The sequence below is a fragment of the Amblyomma maculatum genome, chromosome 6 (genome assembly GCF_055883805.1).
Source record: "Amblyomma maculatum isolate TAMU_Amacu chromosome 6, ASM5588380v1, whole genome shotgun sequence".
Classification (NCBI taxonomy): Eukaryota; Metazoa; Arthropoda; class Arachnida; order Ixodida; family Ixodidae; genus Amblyomma; species Amblyomma maculatum.
In genome coordinates, this window is record NC_139349.1 from 153,243,849 (window position 1) to 153,262,497 (window position 18,649).

The window sequence follows — 18,649 nt, forward strand, 5'->3', positions numbered from 1 at the left end:
CGTTGTCTGAACGCCTCGGCGCTAAGCCTATACTTTCTCAGAAGGCAAGCTTTGACCTTCTCGTAGTTGTCCGCGTCCTCCTTGCTTAGCCGCGCGACAACCTCCGCTGCCTCGCAGGGCAGAACCGTCAATAATCTCTGAGACCAAGTGTCTCGCTGGAAGGACAGTTTTTCGCAGGTTCGCTCAAAGTTAGCCAGATACAGACCGATATCCCCTGATATCACATATGGCTGCATGTACTTTGACATCTTGAAATCTGCCTCCTTGTTGAGACGAGGTACCGCTAGCTGGGGACAATCGCCCGACCTCTTGCTCAACTCTAGTTCTAATTTCCGGAGCTCAATTTCTTGGTCCAGCTTTTTTGCTTCTCTTTCAAGCTTCTCACGTTCGTGCTCCCTTTCCTCTTTTTCCCTCTCAAGTTCACGCTCCCTTTCCTCTTTTTCCCTCTGACGTTCGCGCTCCCTTTCCTCTTTTTCCCTCTCAAGTTCACGCTCACGCCTCTTTTCCTCTTTTTCCCGCTCTTTCTGCTGTCTGAGCTGCTCCTCCTTTTTTTGGGCGATGAGGTTCCATGCTTCACTTAGCTCCTCATCATCGGCTCCCAAATCTGTGATTGCCTTTATAATCAAAGGTTTTCGTGCCAAACCACTTGTATCAATTCCCAATTCCTCACACATTTGCAACAGTTCCGGTTTCTGCAGCTTTTGTAGGTCCATGATCGCTCCGAGTGTCGGCTACTTCCAAAACAACAGTGCAAACTACCAAACCTAAAGGCGTTTCAACACTTTTTACCAGTTCTAAAATCTAACCCTGTTCTAGAACCTGGTCCACATCAGAAGAAAAGCCAAGCACTCACCCACACATGCGATCGATGTTCCGAGCTGCTCTCTTGTTGGCCGATTGTTGCGCCTGCTTGTTGCTTGAGATGCCACCTCCGATCACCAGATGTGGCTTGTAGATTCTGATCCACCTCGAATCACCAGATGTTGTAGCTTGTAGATCCAGGTCCCACCTCCAGTCATCAGATGTTGTGGCTTGTAGATTCAGATCCCAACGCTGGACACCAGTTGTCGTGACGCTGGGGCTACGTCGACCCGGCCTTCACTTGGTAGCGTGCGGAGACTCCGGGTTGAAGAAGGACTGAATCTTCGAAGTTGGTGAAATATGTACAAGCAGGTTTAATGGCACTTTGAGAAAACTTATTTACAAGATTATTTACAAGAAAAAGAAGGGTATAACAGCAAAATGGCAAGCGTTAAGAGTTCAACTGGATGAGCCGTTTACCCAGGGCCCAGAGCGACATTTCGTGCTCTGCAGCGTCCTTAAAACCCCCTATGTCCAGCCCCTCTCTGAAGATGCTGACCAACCAAATCCAGGGCACGCCCCTCAGGTATCGGCATCCAATCGAACACATCACTGCACTGATGGTCTGAAGTACTGACTGGTCCGGCATTAATTCGTTGGGCGTGACCACTTGTTGGCGGGAAAAGCTTGGGAACGGCGAGGAGAGGAGGTACATTTCTATTCTTCAGCAAAGAAACCACAGGCTGGTTCTGACAAGTGGGTTTACTTCTCAGAAACCCAAGTGCACGTGGGCGCCGCATACGCTCCCAGCATTGTCCGTTTTCGACAATTGCAAATCTTTCCTGCATTCCTGGGAAATCACTTAATGGCTGTATGCGTCATGCTCCTTTCTTGTCCTGCACGTCAGCGGACATGTCACTCTGTCGTCTCCTTTGGAAAGTAGGCATTCCTCACTGGACGATAGGGCTTATCGACTGGAAGGGTGAACAAAAGAAAGAAAGCACTTCCTGCATTTCCCGCAGGGGGACGTTTCTTTGTGTTTTTCCAGACGTTCTCTTGACAGGGTCAATTTGGCATTTGCAGGGTGTCCACAAAGCAAAACAGGCTTACAAAACAGGATTCCTGGAAACAGGCTCACTTAGAGCCATTGGACCATCACCACATATCCACAACACTTATCCATGCCCACAGGCGAACAATAGAGCGCGCAAATGCGGATGCACGGTCGTAACAGCAGCTACAACAAATGGGACGACACTGTCAAGCTAAGTAACGTCTTGAATTTCGCCTCTATCATCGCCCCTCTGACCCAGCTCCCTGCCGGCGGCTCCGACTTTCCGCCTGGATACCAGCCTGAGATGTATTCGACACTTTACGCGCCTCCTTTTGGTTTCGCCTCCTATTCTCCAACACATTGATCCGCACCTATGGAGATTCACACCGACGGCAGCGGTATTGGGCTTGGTGCCGTCCTCACGCAGCGAAAACCTGGTTTCCGCGAGAATGTGGTGGAATACGCCAGCCGATCCTTGACGAAAGCGGAATGTAATTATTTTGTAACAGAAAGAGAACGTATGGCCATTATTTGGGCCATCGGAATATTTCGTCTCTGATGATAAGTACTGTATGTAATCATAATTGGTTTATAGAAGAGGAAATGCATAGTATCTGTCACACTTTCTCCGGCAAGTGAGTTTGGACGGTACATCATCGCTCCTGTCACGTGGCGTTCTTTTGTGCGCGTTCAAGTGTGACATTGCAGACGGCAGGGTCGCTAGACAACAACTAAAATCTCGCGAAATATGACAGATCTCGAACACAAGTCTCGCGCACGGGATTTCGTTTTGTGAGCCTAGGAAGGCTTTCGCCTTAAAATGCAAGGGCCTGATACTTACCGGCTCTATGCTGAACCACCTCCGCAGCCTCGTACGGACAGGAGAAAATTAGATAAGAATGAAAAATAAAGAAGAGGAAGAGGGAAAGACGCGCGTCGCAAGAAACGGCAGCGGGTGCAATAACGGCATACAACAGGTACAATCACCACTGACATGGCGAGCACCCGCAGCAAACGGCGGGAGTCCCCCATTCCCAGCCCCGTAGGACCAGGAGCAGCCACCTCTCCCAGAATCGCCGAGTCACCGTTGTGGAAGTGAAAGCTGAATATGGTAATGCGTAGTGCACCGACCGCCAGCAGCTGCGTTTCGATGGAGGCGAAACAGGCGGCCGTACATGTTATGCGTTGTGAGTGCAGTTAAGGATCTCCAAGTGGTCGAAATTACTCTGTAGTGCTCCACGGCGGCACCTCTTTCTCTCTTTCCGCTTTCGCTCTCACCGTCCACCCTTCCCATAAGGCGTGGTTTAGGTGTCCTCAGCAAAAAGTAACACATACTGGGCAAGTAGAGTGCATATTTTCTAAGCGCAAAATTAGACAGGGCGAAAGAAGGAGACAATTAAGGGAAGAACGCTGAACTTCAACTGATAGTTTATTGGAAGGAACATCGATATATACAGGGCAAGTGTAAAATGCAATCTCTTAAGCGCATGCCCCAAACCTTCGCCTCCGCTTTCTCGGACAGATTAGAACCTCACCAGATTCACCTATGCCCACGTGCCATTCTATTATTTAAAAATTCCAGCTCTTTGGATGACAACAAAATCGAAGTACTGCTGACACAATTATCACATTGATTGTGAATCTCAAGGGACTCGAAGATTTCCCTGCTCAACTGCTGCTTGAAGCTACACAGCACACGTGTATTGCTCAATGCAGGAGGGCGCGATGGACTGGTAGGGCTAGGGCACCGGCTGCAATGTAAGGCCGAATGGCTACTCTTTACAAGGGATCCGACTGCTCTTCGGTGCTCTCGCAATATGTCGTTTATACATCTGCGAGTTTGTCCCCCGTAGGTTCTCCCACATGACAGAGGGATTTTGTATACGACCCCTCTCCTACAGGGGACGAAGCAGGTGTCATGCTTCTTCATGCACGCGTCAATGCCACTATTTTGCCCTTTTGCCTTAGGGCAAATCCGCAACAACTTTCCAGGGGAAGACAAGACGGCAGGGACGCCGCACTTCCCTGCAACCTTCTTCAGGCGGTGAGAGAACCCATGGATGTAGGGAACGGCAACAGGCCTTGCTTTTTGGCTTCTGGAATGTTGTCGCCGCCCTCGTTCCTCACTCTCCATTTCCCGCAACAGCTTGTCCGCTACAGAAGCCAGGAGGTCGTTCCGGTAGCCCACGTAAGGGAAGGAAGAAAGAGGGAGAGAAAGTGTATAGAGAGAAAGAGAAGCCGCAGATGAAGGTTACCGCTGCCTCCGCGATCGGCTAAAATTGGTAAACAAGAAGTGAATTAAGCAACTAGAAGCAGCCAGAAGCAACCAACAGCAGCATACGTGCTTTCGCATTACTCCAATGCAGATTCTGCAGTGCTCTAATTTTTTTCTGTTCATCTTTTTATTGTCGCCAGACGCTCAAACTGACCCAGCCATTCTTTGCCTTCTTGCCCAGTAAACGTGGGCGGAAACGTGGGCCTAAAGAATCGGGTCTCATGGCTTGGTTACGTTGTATACATTTCGGCGACAGCAGGTCACGTTCCTGCACCTCTGCCAGACTTCACTTAGTTGTGACCATACCGAAGACAATGGATGTGAGCCAAGAGATGACGAAGGTATATATTTCAAATGCGCACTTTATTTTCGCATACATACGTCACAAAAGAATGACAATCTGATGACAGCGACAAGCAGGGACATGTTGTAGGCAGTCGTTGAACGCAGAATCAGCGAGGATCTGAGCCGCGCTTTTGTGCACAGCAGTGAAAGCTCAGTCACAAACCAAAGTCATCTACAATCTTTAAGAACCTTAAGAAGCAGGTACACGCGATATGGAGCAACCAAAGTAAATTTATATCGCTCTGCACGCTGCAAGCAGTGATGCCGGTAGCTGTTAAGAGCAACAAGATTGCAATAGATTACAATAGATTACAATACTTCGTCGCTGAAGTATCGTATACATGGTAGTTTATTCACTGTCTGAGGCACCCAGAAGCCTGCGCCGGTTCCTCAAGGAGTACACCTTATGACGGGATCCCCACAAACCATGAAGTGAAGGAAAACGCTGGAGACGGATAGGAAGCAAGTAGTGCAAGCACAGCCGGCTTTAGCCACCTTCACGCCTAGTTCACAACCACTTTCTTTCCAAGCCCAGCCAAGTGCTGTTGAGAGTCACATGGCTTAGTCTTCGGTAATATCTCGTTCCCCGATGTTTGCTAATTAGTGAAGGCTGATCAGCTTGCTTTTGAATCACTGCTTTGAGAAAAAACGTTTCAATTCAAAGGTTGAAGATCATATTGAAAAACTTCTGATAAATGTTTGTCACGTGTTTTTCTTTACTTTTTTAGAAGTGCAAAAGTTGTAACAGTGTAAAACTTTTTTTTTTTTTTTGCCTGCAAGAAAGCGCAGTCGTACAATAAAGAAAGCTCCCGCATGACGTTGGTGCAACTCCAGCGTCTCATTGCTCGTCTTAGAGAGCAGGATCGCCTTTACCCTTGAGTGCTTTCCCCGATAAGGCTTTGCGTGCGCAGTGGGCGAGGTATAGGCGCAAGCAGCAGCACACGCAATAGATGTCTGAAAAGGGCAGTAAACAGACCTACGTTACCGATACCTTCATGGAAACATGTATCCAGCTGTTTTTCACGAGTGTCTAGAAGCTATACGCGGACACTATGCTCCTCTAGCTGACATTTAAAAACTTATCTAATCCGATTAGTTAGGCCGTCTTTAGTAAAAAAAAAAAAAAAATCATCGGAGAACGGAAATACAGGCCAATCTAGACCGGTGACTAAACAGCCCTCATTTGGTAACACAAGGCTATATGACAATGAGAATATATTTTTTAATCTTGGTTATTACATGATAATTCTTTAACCGTGGCTGCCTCGCAGCACCTGCTCACACCCCCGAAAAGAAGCTTCCATTGAATCATGCGTCGCAATGCAACGCCCGCGTGTGGTCAAAATAGGCTCCGCGGATGCAAAAAAAAAAAAAAAAAAAAAAAAGAACTGTTATCGAGGACAGCCGCATAACAAGCCGCAGAACAAGCTGTTCACGCACGTATAAGGCGATCACGATCGTGAGTGTTCGTTTGTGTACGGTCGTGAAGTGCGCACGGAACCTTCCAGTGGTCTCCAAAAAGCACGCGAGCACCATTCGCGCTGTAATGTTTCGTTTATTTTTCTCACTCAACAACACATCTGAGTGAATAAGGATAACAAAAAATAGGCGTGCATTGCTCGTCACACGGTGCAGTCGATTATCGCGTGTCGCCTAACAATCGCAGGAATAAGAATGATCGCAGTCATCCCTGTCGTCACTCAGAGTGCCGTGGACATTGCTATATTTCTATTTTTGAATTGCTGGCTGTGGTTCGTAAGCGGAATGGAATCGGGGCACGTTCGTCTGCCTGCTGTCTGCCACGGATGTCGGCGGCGGATGCATGTTTAATCTCGACGAACTTGCTGTTGCAGATTCGCGCTGGAATCAGCAGAAGGAAGACGAGGATTGGAAGCAGGAGCGCGCGAGAGAGACTGAGCGCCATGTTGGCATATTGGCAGCCGTAGGAACAGCCAGGGAATAAAGATGGCCAGAGGCGGCCTTGGTGTGTGCCCTGCTTCTACAATTTATAGTGCCGAAACCAGGGTTCAGCTGGCTGGTTACGTGTAGGCGGCTTACGTGATGAGCGCGTGCTGAGGCGCTACGCACTAAACGTTTTTCTTTTCCGAGCCAAATTAAAGCTGACGGTCACACACCTGCAGGCTGTACAATGCAGCCCATTCGAAGGGTTGAAATGATATACCGAAATCACTTCACCGGCCGCCTAGCAAGCACACAGCAGATCGTTAGCGCCTTTGAGAGCTTGCTGTTCTGAATTTGCTGTGCGCACCAGCCACATGGAGAAAAATTCAGAGCTCGCCTTTGCATCTTGCCTTTCTCTCCGACGTCTGCTTTTCGCTGTTTTATGCGATAACGTATTGCGACCGTTCTCCCGATGAGCAGTCACCATACTCAAGTTTCCAGAAACGACCCCCCCCCCCCCCCCCCCTCGCAAAAACAAGCAAACAAACGCACGTGATTTCGTATCAAAACCTTAACGCCATCGTTATTCGTTCATCGTTCAGAGTGTTTACGCAGTGTTTATATTCCGATTTAGCATCTATGCTAGTCCAGTTGGAAGCCAGTTTGCGAAAAGGCTTTGAACCGATGACATGACTACTTGCAGTGGTATGCCGTTAATTGTGAATATAGGTGTCCACAGAGACCTGAGACAGACATTGCGCCTTCTAAAAAATTTAAACCAACTAAACATGTTTAGCCCTTTCCCAAAATCTGTGCCTGTATCTCACTGCCGAAAATTGGCGAATTGAAAAGGATGTGTTAAATGCGCTATCGAGTCTACTCCTAAGGCGAAGGTTCATGTGTCACCCTAATTTTTAACGATGAGATTGTGCATTCTTATAGCGCATTCGGTTGGGTGGACGAGAGCAGAGGCGCCGAGCAGTACAGAGCACTACAGGAGCACGCCCAGCGAGGGTGTAACTGTCCTCTCACGGGAACGCTCTCTGCGTGTCGAGAGCAGCACGCCATGACCATGTGACCGCACTTCTCTCCCCAGCATTCTCCGCTTGCCCGCAGTGGCGGCAGTTGCAACCCGAGCAGAGGCCAAATCTCTATGTAGAACCACTTGTTTTGTATGCCTTTGTTCTCACAGCGTGGCGATCTGTCTCCTTTGGCCCTTTCGACGCCAGCAGCGACTCTCAAACATGCATACAGCACCTGAACGATGCTTTCCGCTCGCCGAGCTCCGACGCTTTCCAGCCGCCATTTTGAGCATCGCCGACTCAAGGGAAAAAAAAAAGAAAGATGGCGCGTATATGACGCTTTATGCCAAGTGACTTCCTCTACACTCGCTTTAGACGAGGGAGCAGCCAGGAGTGCACTCGGGCGCTCTCAACGGAGGAAACGCCCTCCTCCTCTACTATTAGAAACCAGTGATTCTATTCCTGCTCTCCAACTGGAGGGCGCCCGCTTGTCTGAGAGCACTTTCGAAGCGCTCTCGAGTCACTCAAATTCGCCATTAGATACGCTTGCAGCACTGCTTTCCTCGTTCTGAAAAGTCGGAAAAGCATTCCTCCAAAAATGTGACAGATAGTAAGTAGTTGTAAGAATCCACCAGTGGTGGCGCAAGAAGTGCGTGGCTTTTAGGCCTGTGTCATAAAAGCGTAGTTTTTGATATCAGTGACGTGCCGGCTGCAACGTAACGATAAACTAGCCCGTCTTGCTCTTTCCGCCTTTAAAGGTACACTAATAACGATCAAAGTTAAGCGCCAAATGTTTTCCATGTTATTCTTTTCTGGCATCGATCATGCTCATAAAGCTCTAGCTGCCGCATGCAGACTAACACTTTAGCGAAAACTGTATTTCGATTCCCCTCAGTGACGCCTTAGGGGCAACGGCATTTTCGATTTCAAGCAGTGAGCAATGCCGGAGCAAGCTATAGAGGTGCGGTTCGCGCAGCCTGACGGTTTCTCCTTTTTGAAACGAAACACAAAAAAAATGACATGCGCATAACACGAGAGACCACAAAAATACGATTCATGTTTGAAGGAGACTGCGTCGTGACCTACGGATAGAATTCGATTCGGCATAGTTGGCTTTTGTCGGATGTCGGCCGTAGGTTGTCCTGAGCCGCGAGAGGTGATACCCAGACCATAAGATCTGTCATTTTTCTACGTCATGCGGACGTCTGTATACGCGAAAAAACGGCATTGCAAATGATCCAGTGGGATGCAAACATGGAGAATTGAAGCACTCACCCTGCGGCGCCTCGATCCGCGCGCCATGCTTCCGCCGCTCGACAGTGACCCCACACCGGACGGGCTGGCCGCAGCAACAACAGCCGTTTTTGCTCACGGCGCCCCCCCCCCCCCCCCTAATGCCGCGCTGTGTCCAGTTACTTGGTAGGCGGATCCCTCACACACTACGCCACCGGTGCCGCCTCAGGATAGGCACTCTCAGTGTTGGCTTGCATAGATATATGGCCGAGGCACTGGTCTCAAGGGGAAGCGACCTTTTTTCAACTTCAGTTCAAGCGAATTTTGTTTCAAAAACGTGAGCATTTGATATAAATATATAGGAGGAGGTCGCGGGCAAAGAAAGCCTCCCACAGAATTAGAAGAGTATGTTAAAATTCGAGCATGCACGGGAATGTAAAAGGTGGCAACTAGTAGACCTAATAGGGCAATACCATTGCTCGGCACACGATGTAAAAGCGGTCTAAGAACTGCGTATATGGAAAAAAAAAAAAAGAAAAGCAACTACATGCGTTATTACACGAGAAATTTGTTTTAGTTTAATTTTGACAGAAAAAATTACGTTATTTGTCTTTTCTTGTAGTGATGAACTCCAAAATCTTACGACAGAAATCTGCAGACATTGCTTATCATAATTAGTTTTTACTTAATGCTTAAAGCTATAGCATACCCGCTGAAAACATTGAAATGTGAAACACCAATGTGAGAAGGATACATGGATAAATTTGGAAGCACATCGGGTTCGTTAAAAAAGCACAGCGATGCTGACTGGCCATAAGATTTCGTTTGAGTGCGCAAAGCTTGCTTTTGACTCTTAAAAGATTGCAAAGATTTGTGATGTGCAAGTTGCTTCAAGTTAAAATACAACGGTCGATGTGGCTGTGAATGAAAGCATCGTACAAAGTTAACAAGGCTAGTTTTAGTGCTGAAATAGAATCTAATTTTCAGTACTTACCATAACGAGCCTTTTTGCATGTAGAAATTACTTGGCGCGTGAATTTTAAGGGACAATAAATAACAACGCCGAAAAAAAATTGTGCTAATCGCGGCATGAGATATTTTCGAAGTTTACACACAAACTTCGCTAATGCAGAGCTGTCATTTGTCAGATCGAAAAAAACTAAAAAAAGACATAAAAAAAAAACATTAGGGGTGTATCGATTAGCAAGAGATTAGTGTACCAAGGTATCGAGATAAGTTTGCAGGTTAGAAGCAAGCACATGAATTTCAGAGTTAGATGTCAAAACTGTTGTGTCACCAACATGTAAGGAAGTAGAAAACGTAAAACATGAAGACAGGTCATTGGATGTAGACTATAAAGAGTAAAGGCCCCTAATATTTCTCGCAATAAAGTTCATGTATGTATGTATGTATGTATGTATGTATGTATGTATGTATGTATGTATGTATGTATGTATGTATGTATGTATGTATGTATGTATGTATGTATGTATGTATGTATGTATGTATGTATGTATGTATGTATGTACGTACGTACGTACGTACGTACGTATGTATGTATGTATGTATGTATGTATGTATGTATGTATGTATGTATGTATGTATGTATGTATGTATGTATGTATGTATGTATGTATGTATGTATGTATGTATGTATGTATGTATGTATGTATGTATGTATGTAAATACACGCTGGGCACGCTGAGTTTAATGGTGACCAGAAGAGAATTTGTTGTTTACAAATGAACAAATTTGCGACCTCTTTTTTAGTGATTGCTAATGCTTGGCTGGTTATACCACTTTTTTCAAATTTAAGAAAAAAGATATTGTAGTCAGCGGAGTCAAAAGCTGCTCTGAAAACAATGAAGACAGCTACAGAATAGTCACCAACCATTACGGCCGGAAGATCTGACAGTGTTAGAAAAGCATGCGAAAGCACTTTGAGTGGAATACCCGGCCTGCACGCATGCCAAACTGACTGGACGATAAAAGTCAAACATTGAAGGGCTCCGAGCTACAACTTCCAAGGTCAGCAAAGCCGCTCAATGACGTTGAAACTACGAGGAGCGGCTGCGCATGTCCTCGCTTCTCCTGCCTCGCCAAGGCCGCGTGATCGCCAGACCACGTGACTAGCCGTACAACTGCTCTCGCTCTCCAGGGCCCCTATTCCGAGTTTGCGTCGTGTCACTATCTCCCCGACCTCGAGTCAGCTGATTGGTGGAAACGCCGGACCATGATGTTGCCTCCTCTTCCGGTTCCGCAGTAGCAACATCCAGTTCCGGCGTTTCTTCAGTCATATGGAGGGGACTGTGCCATGGTGCAAAAATGTTTCAATGCAGAGGCCAGGCTACGTCTGATCAACCGGCCCCGAGACTGCTCGCCGTGCGGAACTTCTGCAAAAGCGAAGAGCTAAGAGAGAAGAAGAGACACCTGATGCGAAGAAAGTTCGCTTGGCTGAAAAAAAAAACAAATTATCAAGAACGCCAAGCTAGGCTGTGTGCTGCGGCGAGCATCCCTCGTGAGCTTCACCACGTCTGACCAAGCATCTCCGTGCTAAACGGAGGATTCTCTCGTGTTATTAGGTATAGCAGGGTTAAAGCTAGGAAATGTTTTTAAAATAGTTCCATAGCCGAGTTTAGTTAGTTTTTCTAAAACTTTGAAAGGAAACGGGAAGGTAAAAACGGGACGATAGTCTTCTGTGAACGTTGCATCACTGGTCTTCAAACCGGGAAAAACTTTGGATAAATTTAACGTATGAGGCAATGTGCCAAGCTTAAAAACGAGATTAAAAAATGTGCCTCAGCGTAGGGGAAGAACGCTGCTGAAAAGGTCAACATGTCGTATGTCACTAAGCCCGTGCCCGGTTTCTTTCAAGTTTGTAGTTACAAATTGCTCTAGCAGAAGTTAGAGAAGGAAAAAAAAAATTCTGGGCTTCTTGAAAGGGGCGGAGTAAGAGAAGCGTAGCAGAAGTCAGAATGGAATGTTTGAAAAATGACCCCTCAATACGTCCCCAGTTTCGTGTGGCGTGGAAATGATTGCAATATTTTTAAAGATCGCTTCTACCGAGTTAAGAGATTGTGTCTTTCAAAATTGATTAATATAGTATATGTACTTTTTTTAACACGGCTTCGCTATGCTAAAACTCCTCGTCTAGATCGTAATAGTAGCATTTTGAAATAAGATATTTGAACACATTGTACATCAACCTTTCAACCTGACATTAAACTATTGCCATTTAATCTTTTTGTATGGATTTTCTCTCTTGCGTGTAGTGCACGTAACAGCGATTTAGATGGCCAAGTACAGCGCGGTATTGTTAAATCAAAGCAAACATGTCAGTGCAGTTGTTAACTGCGGATGTGATATCTGTCATTTCGCAAAATGCAAAATGGAAATCTCAAAGATGAAAAATGAAAAATAAGTTGATGTTAAAAATAGCATGCATGAATTTATGTTTGTCGAATACTGACAGAGGATGACCTAAAGAACTGGTAAAAAAAATACAGGATAATGATGGGCGATATTGCCATCAGTAGCGCCAGTACAAGTGTCAAAAACGTTACTGGTGACATGATCTAGAAGTTCCGCTGTGGTGATTATAGGTCGCTAGGATGCTGAACCCAAGGACGCGGGATCGAATTATGACCTTGGCGGGAGCTTTTCGATGGAGGCGAAAAGCAACGCGCCCGTGTTGTGTGCGATGTCAGTGCACGTTAAAGAACCTCATGGGGTCGAAATTTCCGGAGTCCTCTACTACGGATTCTCTCATGGCCTGAGTCGCTTTGGGACGTTAAACCACACAAACCAACAAACCAACTATGGTCTAGAGGGAAGGAGAAATTAGCGGAACATGGTGTGGGCAAATTTAAGAATGAGTCGTAGCTGTAGCTGAAAGGCAACATGTGTATTGTAAAATGGCAAAGCGTTATTTCCAAGAAGGTGAATACCTATATCGCCTTAAATTAGCATGCCTATTTTTCAAGAGGCAGCTTATCAAGTATTAGAGAAATGGCTTTATAGAATTATATTGTACCGGGCGAAGGGCAGCGGTAGTTAGCGCACCACAGGCATTTTGTTTTTGGTTAATGACATCACGTGCGTATATTTCTATCTAAACCGATTATTTATCAGAAGTGACGATATGTAATTAAATTAATCAAAGCGGTTTTGTTTTTTAATTGTAGGGAATATTTCCATGGACATAAATATCAGAACCGCCTTAGTGGGAATCAACACGGCAGTCATATGTTCGCAAGAGTAGTCGCGGATGCAGAAAGGTTCTTGTATTCCGACTCAGGAAGAGTAAATGAAAAAAAAAAAAGTACGCACGAGTGGAGCAGTATATATAAAACACAACAGCCAGGAAGTATTTATCAGTATTACGAATTTTTAGGCAGTCAAGGGCATCAACAGCCGCTGTCACCAAAGAAAGCGCGAGCGATTCTTTTTTCTTTCGATGTTCGTGAAATGTGAAGTTAATAATAATGTAATCATAGAGATAATCGAATAGAAAGTAAAATAATACACAACGTTGAAGCCTGTGGGATCGAAGCGACCTCCGAATTTCGCGTCCGGTCAAGTCATGTACAACTTTATTGTGAAAACAAAAAGGGGAGGGGGAAGTAGGGAAGGGTGTTCGCACGTACCGTCCGAGACCATGAAGATCCCGGTCGATACAGACCCATGTCATGGCTCAGGATTTGATGTCCGGGTATTTGCTGGCCCTTTACTTCGATCCACGGGTAAAGGGAGGGATCAGGCACGAGTTCTTTGGCAGGTAGATTGGTCCAACGATCATAAATTATGTGATTTAATTTTATATCTCACCGTAGAAGCGACAGGCCGGTCTAATTTCTAAATTAAAGAATTTTGAATAGTGTTGTGTACGAAGTGCTGTGCTGGTCCGTTCTGTTGTGACTGGAGCAGTGCGTGCTAACGAACAGGCCCACACCCCTCTTCGCGCTTCACCGGGAGGACTCGCCGCCTGCCTGCGCTCAGCAGAACGCCCCCCCCCCCCCCCCCCCCCCGGCGGGCTCCCTCGCCCTCCTCTAGTTCTGGAAAGCAAGCCCCATCCCCATCTCCGGCCTCCGTTCCCTTCGTTCTTCGCTCGGCAGTTCGGCCTACACTTCGGCCGACGCTGGTCGCACCCCCGTATCTGGTGAATACACCAAGTTAACAGTTTAGCAACAGCGCGTACGTCTTTTCTACATCGACGACGCGCAAACACGAGAAATTGATATGTGGGATGGGGAATCTATCGGTTTAAAGTTTCCTTCCACACCACCTGTTGCTCTCTGGACAGTGAGCTGTGTGATGGTGGGCATGCTATTCTCCCGAGTCTGTACAGTGTGTGTTGCAATCGTGGTATGAGGTGAGAGGCTCTCTGAAGGGCTCCAGGTCCAAGGCCACATCCCCAGCTTGGCCGGCTTCTACTCATATGCATGTGTGGGCTGCCTTGCTGCCTGGGTTAGCCGCGTGTCATCATTATCATCACCGGGACTTTACCCACTGCAGGGCGAAGGCCTCTCCCATGTTTCTATGCTAACTCCGAGTCCTGTGCTAGCGGTATCCACTTGACACCTGCGAACTTTCTTAACCTCATCCTCTCACCCTTCCCTAGGTATCCAATTTGTTACTTTTTTTAGACCTTCGGTGACCTTCTCTCCGCACTATACAATATGCCCTGCCCATGCCTATTGCTTATTTCCAAGAGGATATCCCTAATTCGAGTTATTTATCTGACCCACTCTGCACGGTTCCTATCTCTGTAACGTTGCATCTACCATTTTCCATTCCATTGCTCTCTCAAATTAACTTGCGGAACGGATGGCGTTTAAATCAGATCAAGTTCTATTTGTTTGGTAAGGTCAGTGTTGAAGATTAACGTCATCCCTAGCGACGCTATATATTCTTCCCCTGAGTTGTATATTGCATGTTTGTAGCCGCCAACAATGATAGTGGCTAGGTAAAGTACAGCCGCTGCGATGCTGGCTTCTTTCGGGGCAAGACCCTTGGTCGCTGGGTTATAATTAGCAATAGAAAATTTGGTAGGATCATTAATACTGTTTTGTTTCTCTATAAAACTTATGTGAGACCAGTTCTGGTGTTCGGTTGTGTTATTTTCTCTAACAGTCCTAGACACAAACAACGAACTTTGCTTTTGCAGAGACACGCTTTACGGCTATATCCGGGGGCATATCAAAATCGGTTGCAAATGAAGTCCTCTATTTAGAGGCCCGTGTACGAGACTTCAACTCACGATTTGAGCTTCCCACTGAACGAACCTTTTACGAACGCTTGAGCCTGTGACTGGAGTGGCTTCTTCCATTTTTATGACGCACCGAGCTCTGTTTCTTGATAACCATTGGCCGCAGTACAAGCACCCACAATTTGTATTTACTTAGTCCTTGCTTTCCAGTTTGCAGTTTCACTGAAGTCAGTACAACATGTTAGTAATGTTCAAGTTACTTTTGCACAGTTTTTTTTTTTTTTTTACCAGTCGTTACCAAGTCACACAAAGCACCTGAAACTAATGTGATAAATGGCCACCAGAAGATTACCTATCAAAAACACGTGGTTATTTTCACTCACAGCTGCCTCCTAACGCGATGAAAAAGCAGCGATATGTATATATTCCCAGGCACTCAACTGGAGTTTTTTTGTCCGGATCCCAGATTGCACGCCTACATTTACCGCTGAATTGCTTGCAATTAATAGGTTTTGACCTTCAAAACATTTTATGTACTCTTACTCCATATACTCTCTGTCAGTCTGTATTCATTGTGTACTACGCCCTTGACAGAGAGATCCGGAGGTGGTACGTAGGTTTTGACAGGGTAAGTCTTTCCGTTGAGGGTGAAGGACACTGCTTGCCTATAGGCTTCTCCTCGAGCACTGCTTGGGGTGCTGATAGTAATCGTTTGGTTGACTGGGTGTCGTTGGGCGATATCGTCTTCGAACACTCGGGCGTCCTTGATGCCAGCTGCGCTGCCAATCGTCTGAAGTACAGTGGACGCCTCTTCGATGGAGGCGAAACGAAGAGGCGTCCGTGTGCTGTCCGATGTCAGCACACGTTAAAGATCCCCAGGTGGTCGAAATTACTCCGTAGCCCTCCACTACGGCTCCCCTTTCTCTCTTTCCACTTTCACTCCCTCCTTCCTCCCTTCCCTTACGGCGCGGTTCAGGTGTCCACAGACACAAGTGTGACAGATACTGCGCCTTTCCCTTCCTGTGAACCAACCAACCAACCAACCTCCAAAAAGTTCGTACACTCACAAATTTTGGCTCCGCCAGCTAGGTCCGGGCGCACTCAAGAATCTTGTGAGGCCAAAATAAGGATTGTGGTGTAAGCAATTACGGGTCCAGAGGCCGAAATTCACATAGCCCATGCGAAGCACGTCCGCTCTCGTTGGTTTAGAAAAAACACGTCTGAAGGAAAAGAAAATGCAGGGGCCTGCTACTGGCTCTGTAGCTGAGCCACCTCTGCTGCCTCGTGCGGACAGAAGAGAGAAAATAAAGAAGGCAAAGAAGAGGGAGAGAAAGACGCGCGCCGCAACAGCCGTCGTCCACCACCTAAGCGGTGGCGGGTGCAATGACGGCCTACAACAGATAAAAATGCGGTGGCTGGCTAGTACCCGCCGCAAGCAGCGCTGACCTATCGTCCCAGTCCCGTAGGGCCAGGAACTCACTCGGGGACAACTTTCTGTGACAATGTGGTGGAAGCTACACAGCCGAAACGCACTAGCTCACTCCGCACAAGAATACAGTGCCTCCAGAAATTTCGCAGGTGACACTCTGGAATGTTATACTATTATGGAACTATTAATATTATTACTGCATCAGGCTTATACAATACAGCGAGAGTTTATGCTCAACTTTCATGTCGATGGCTGTCTAGTGGGATGCGTCTGCCGCTTTTCTCCGCCCATTTCTGTGCGCGTTCGCAATTTGCGTCTGTTTTTGACAGCGCACGTCGTGCGCGTTGCAGACATCGTAGCTAGGGCCAGGTACTTGGAACCATATGTCGTAGTAACACAATTAGTAAAGTCCCGCCCCCGTAGCTTTGACTCCATTGTCACAGAAAGTTGTCCCCGAGTTATAGAGTCATTGCCGTTTCGGCTTGGGGGCAGAGGGACACCACAGGGATCGGTACTGTCACCGTTTCTTTTTAATTTCTCCCTCATAAAGCTTCCACCCAGACTGGAAGCCATTCCTGAGCTGAGATATACATTCTATGCAGATGGCATCAGTTAACTTTGCGGGCTTCGCACGGAAGCGATATTCCGAAGGGGCGACCAAGGTCAAGGGGCAGCTTGACGCGGGCAGATTTATGACGGTCGCGCGGGCGACCGCTTCTCGGAAGTGAGCCCAGAACACATGGCAGCGGGCGACGCTGCCGGCCCTGTCGCCGCGAGGGAGGCAGAGCAGTGCAAGTAGAAGGCGCAGCGTAAGCGCGTGGTTGTGGGTTCGGCGCTAACTGCTGTGTCTCCCGGTTCGAGTGGAGAGGGCGCGGAAGCCATAAATCCCGAAACGCGGCGTAACACGGGCCTTGGGGAGAACGCGCTGTTGACATGTCTTCCCGGGAAGACGCCTGTGTGCCACTTTGAATCCGCCGCCCGCGCGCAACCGACCAAGAGCAGGGATCGGAATGTTTGGGCCTGAGGTTTGCGCGTGTGGGTTTTTATGTATTTTCGGAAGTGTAACCATCGACGCCGTTTGTTTTGCGACTGCTTGGCGCCGCTTGCGTGGGAGGAGTTTGGAGAGGGAAAAGTTGCAGATGTATGTGTTCAACCACTCGCCGCTTAGTGCGTGCTTTGTGTTTGTATTAACTTACATAGGAGAGGGGTATATGTGGCACAATGATTGGCCAGCCCATTTTAAAGGACTGCATGTTATTGGCCACAGAGTGGCGTACGTTGATTGGTCAACGGACTAAACTGGAATTTTGGGTAACGCTAAGAAAGCGAGCGTTGGACAGTTGGGCTTGGAGGACAGTTGGGCTCGGAGCGGAGTTAGGCTCGGACGAGAGTCGAGGGCAGACGGGTTGTTCGAGGAGGGAGGCTAGACTGACGGAGGTCTCAAGGGACTCCGGCCTAAAGTGTAGCAGGAGGCCAAGGCCTGATTCTGCTAGCCTCTGACCTCTGATCGTTCACCAGCTGCAGTTAACCCTGTGTTTGATGTCGCACCCGACAACATTATTGTAAATACATAGTTTGTAAACAAATGTAAATAAACGTGTACAGTCCGAGAAGGGAAGTCGTCATCTCCGCACCGCAATGTGTCGCTGAGCCACGGACGCAGCGGTGGGCACCAACACCACTCGGTACGAGCGAAGGCAGCAGAAGAAACAGCAAGAACGCCTGCTTCACGGGAAGTCCATCGATCCCCCACGCCTTTCGCCAGTTTGGTTTAACTGGCGCAGTCGAGACAGGATCGGCCCAGCGACTTCCTGCGGAGTGGCGAGAGATCGACGACACCTCGGACTGATGTACACGGAGGATGGCACACTACCTCGGTGAGCCAAGGCTGAACAAGAAGTTTGAAGTCGAGGTGCCCCGTGAATCGACGCTACCGGCCCAGAGAGGCAGCGACAGTGAGGCGACATCCAAGCGAGAGGCCTCAGAAGCCAAGGCTTCATTCACGACAGCGCCGGCGAGAAAGAGGCTGCCGATAAAGTGAGCGGAGCGCTGCAACAAAGAGACGACGGACCCTGTTCTGCGCGGCACCTGCGTGTGGGAACTTCGCAAGCTCCGTGGTTGACACCCCGACAATTGAGGGAGTTTCTCCCCTCTCACTTTACTTGCCTCAGCATATGCGCATGAGTCGCAGGGTCAATGTAAAATAAAGCACAATGGCTGCATTTTGTTGGTGGAGTGATTATGACTGTGCATACGACGCTTGGTATGCGCCGATGTCAGAGGCTGAGCGAATTAAGGAAAAAAGAGGAAAGGGAGAGAAGGGAGAGAAGAGAAGCGCAGATCCACGAACGCCTGCGGCAGATAGCCATAGCCAAGGAAG

At 47.6% G+C, this 18,649-nt stretch overlaps 1 protein-coding gene across 1 annotated transcript in view; it reads right to left on the bottom strand.

Annotated features, from left to right (window-relative positions):
* pyd (zonula occludens-like protein polychaetoid) overlaps window positions 1–8,733 on the bottom strand; it is a 127,592-nt gene extending 118,859 nt beyond the window's left edge. The window contains exon 1 of the mRNA XM_084607562.1: window positions 8,675–8,733. Within this exon, the coding sequence (XP_084463688.1) occupies window positions 8,675–8,701 (27 nt within the window). The 5' untranslated portion in view covers window positions 8,702–8,733. The remainder of the gene's footprint in view (window positions 1–8,674) is intronic.
* Window positions 8,734–18,649: the final 9,916 nt, after the last annotated feature.